Source organism: Miscanthus floridulus, chromosome 8 (assembly GCF_019320115.1).
Source record: "Miscanthus floridulus cultivar M001 chromosome 8, ASM1932011v1, whole genome shotgun sequence".
Classification (NCBI taxonomy): Eukaryota; Viridiplantae; Streptophyta; class Magnoliopsida; order Poales; family Poaceae; genus Miscanthus; species Miscanthus floridulus.
In genome coordinates, this window is record NC_089587.1 from 31,850,501 (window position 1) to 31,853,265 (window position 2,765).

The 2,765-nt window shown below is 48.6% G+C and overlaps 1 protein-coding gene across 1 annotated transcript; it reads left to right on the forward strand.

Annotated features, from left to right (window-relative positions):
- Window positions 1–244: 244 nt before the first annotated feature.
- LOC136471494 (early nodulin-like protein 17) lies at window positions 245–1,417 on the forward strand. Its single transcript, XM_066469224.1, has 2 exons — window positions 245–567; window positions 701–1,417. Exons 1-2 carry the CDS (start codon window positions 345–347, stop codon window positions 1,120–1,122), a joined length of 645 nt encoding a protein of 214 aa, XP_066325321.1. The 5' UTR covers window positions 245–344; the 3' UTR covers window positions 1,123–1,417.
- The last annotated feature ends 1,348 nt before the right edge of the window (window positions 1,418–2,765 follow it).

The window sequence follows — 2,765 nt, forward strand, 5'->3', positions numbered from 1 at the left end:
CTTTTATTTATGTTCTAAATCAGATCGTCGATTTTGGAACTGCCATTTCAAGTTTGGAACTGCCGCTATTCAGTCCGACGCCACGTTCTCCTTCTCTCGTTGCACGTCCGCTCCGCGCGAGTTGACGAAACCGCCAACCCATCACCAATGGCCGCCAGTTCCAGTCGAATCTACTACTACGTCCCCTCTCTCTCTCTCTCTCCCCGTGTCATTCGATTCATTCCTTACATATATATCTATAACACCAAGCCCGTTCCTTCTCTCCCAAAACACCTCTTTCCGATTCATCTTCTAATTGTTCCATTAGGAGAAGGATAACCACCGCGCGCGTTCCTCAGTTGGGTATGGCTGCAGCGCCGCCGATGACGTCATCTCGCCGTCTCTTTGCGCTCGCCGCCGTCTTTGTCCTCGCCGCCTGCTGCCTCCCCGCAGCCGCGGCGGCGCCGCAGGGGAAGCAGTACAGGGTGGGCGGGGAGGACGGGTGGCGCGTGCCGCCGCCGGAGGGCAAGGACAAGTACTACGACAACTGGGCCTCCAACATCACCTTCTACGTCGACGACTCGCTCGGTACGTACGCACGCGCACTTGCTTCGCGCAAATGCCTGCTTATCCGAATCACACATCGATCGCATGCATTTGCATTGCATGCAACTTACCAGTGCTCTCTGCTCATGCACGCATGCTCTCGTTTCGGCGGCAGAGTTCGTGTACAAGAACGACTCGGTGCTGAGGGTGTCGAAGGCGGGGTACTACCACTGCAACGAGACGGCGGGCGACGCGGCGCCACGCGACGGCCGGACCGTCTTCCTCCTCGACGCCCCCGGGTACGCCTACTTCGCCAGCGCCGACCTCCAGCACTGCGGCATGGGGGAGCGCCTCGCGGTCAGCGTCCTCGCCGCCACCGCCGGCCTGCCGGCGCCCGCGCCGTCCCCGTCGTCGCCGTGGTCGTCCTCGGCGCCCGGGCCATGGTCCTGGGTGCTGTCGCCGTCGTCGTCGGCGCCATCCCCGTCCGGTGAGCACTCCGCCGCTGCTGCGCTGCTGGTCGCGTCTTCCTCTGCTCAGGCTGTCGTCCTAGTGGTGGCCGTCGCCTTGGCGCTCGCGATGGCAGCCGGTTTCGTTTGATCTGAGCAACCGCAACCGCAGAGGCTGTTTGTGTTGTTTATTAGGTGTTAAACATTGTGCATGATCAGTAGTTTGAATCTTAGAGTGCCATGTGTGTATTGTCTAGTATCAATTGTTCATGTTCACTAGGTTTCTGATGATGATGTTGGACTCCTTTGATGGATCTGTGTTGTCGTGATGTATCGTAGGTTTTCGTTTCCAATGTCAGTGTTAATTAGAAGTTTGTATCTGGATTGGGATTATGTGCATGCATGATGCATCGCATGTTTGTCAACGTGCAGGGGCAGTTGCTCAGTGTTTCAGGGGTTATGTTTAGTTCTACCCCTTTTGTTTTTTCTCTCTCGATCAATCATCTCCCATGGTCTAGGTGAATTGGGAAATGAAAAGGTGGTTTTGTTGAACTAATTAAGTAGAAGTTTCAATCAAAGATAATGAAGCGCAAACTCTGTTTATCAACGGGACGGGAGCAGAGCAGGCTCACAGCAACCGAAACGGATAACTTTCTGTTAGTCTGTTATATACACAAGGCCCGGTGTAAACAGAGTTGGGGCCGAGTGTAAACAGACCAAATTGAGAGATCGCTCCCCATTTGAAGCGGTTCGCCTCCCTCAAATAAATGAATAAATAAAAATGAAGCAGCTCGCGAGAAAACCTAGCCCAGTTCTTTCTCATCTAAAAAAAAGCTAAAACAAACTTTAGTTCTTCCCATCGCTAAAACGAACAGAAATGCTATACAACACACATGTGTTTTAGTAAAAAAAAAAAAAAACACATGAATTTTTGTCTCTCTCTCCCCCTCTCTCTCTTTTCAACTGTCTTCTCATCACCCAGATCACAGAAAGCAAAAGGTAATCGAACCAGCAAAAGTCGCAGCGTCTACGTGTAGTAAGACCGGACTGGCCCGACACGTACGTACCGGTGAGGTCTGCGGATGAGCCGCGACACGTACGTATAAAAGGACCCGATTTGTTATTTTGTTCTTGCATAGAAAAAATTATTTCTTGTGATCTGTAAATCTGTGATCTTGTAATTTGTGATTGTCTGGAGGTAGAAGAAGGTTGGAGATAGAAGAAGACTGGAGGTAGAAAGGGGATGGAGCCTGTTAGATCTTAATTCTATGGTGTAAAAAAATTCATATGTTAAAATTGTATAAAACACATGGTTGCTAGGTAGACAGACTCAAACGAACAGAAATGCTATACAACACACCACACAAAACTATACTGTGCGTCCCCTTCAGACTTCAGTTTGAGCATAGTTGAGTCCTTTGCTGTTGTTGTTGGGGCGAGGATTTCTCTATTTTGTTTTTAACTGTTGTGTTGAAAAGGGTATTGTATTTGTAACATACAAGTCCTCAAACCAAATGGAGTGCGTGCTCTTTTAAATCGAGTTGTGGTTAAATCAAATTAGCTCAATTTATATATTAGATTAGACGTGTAAAATATGAGTATTTGTTTATTTCCACCTCACTCATGCATAGTATAGAAACTAACGTATATACGGCCTGTTTTGCTTGTCATATATAGTGCAGTTAATATAGACTTGTACAATGCTCAAAATAAACCCATTACAATATAGCTCTAGCATGCTAGATTTTGTCGTATGAGGCTGAAGGAGAACGAGCATGCTACGCTAGTATATTC

What these genes read in the sequence shown, in the direction of transcription:
- LOC136471494 (XM_066469224.1), top strand. Translation starts at nt 345, where the DNA reads ATGGCTGCAGCGCCGCCGATGACGTCATCTCGCCGTCTCTTTGCGCTC. An exon ending in CTACGTCGACGACTCGCTCG is followed by an intron (nt 568 to 700) that starts GTACGTACGCAC and finishes TTTCGGCGGCAG; the next exon opens with AGTTCGTGTACAAGAACGAC.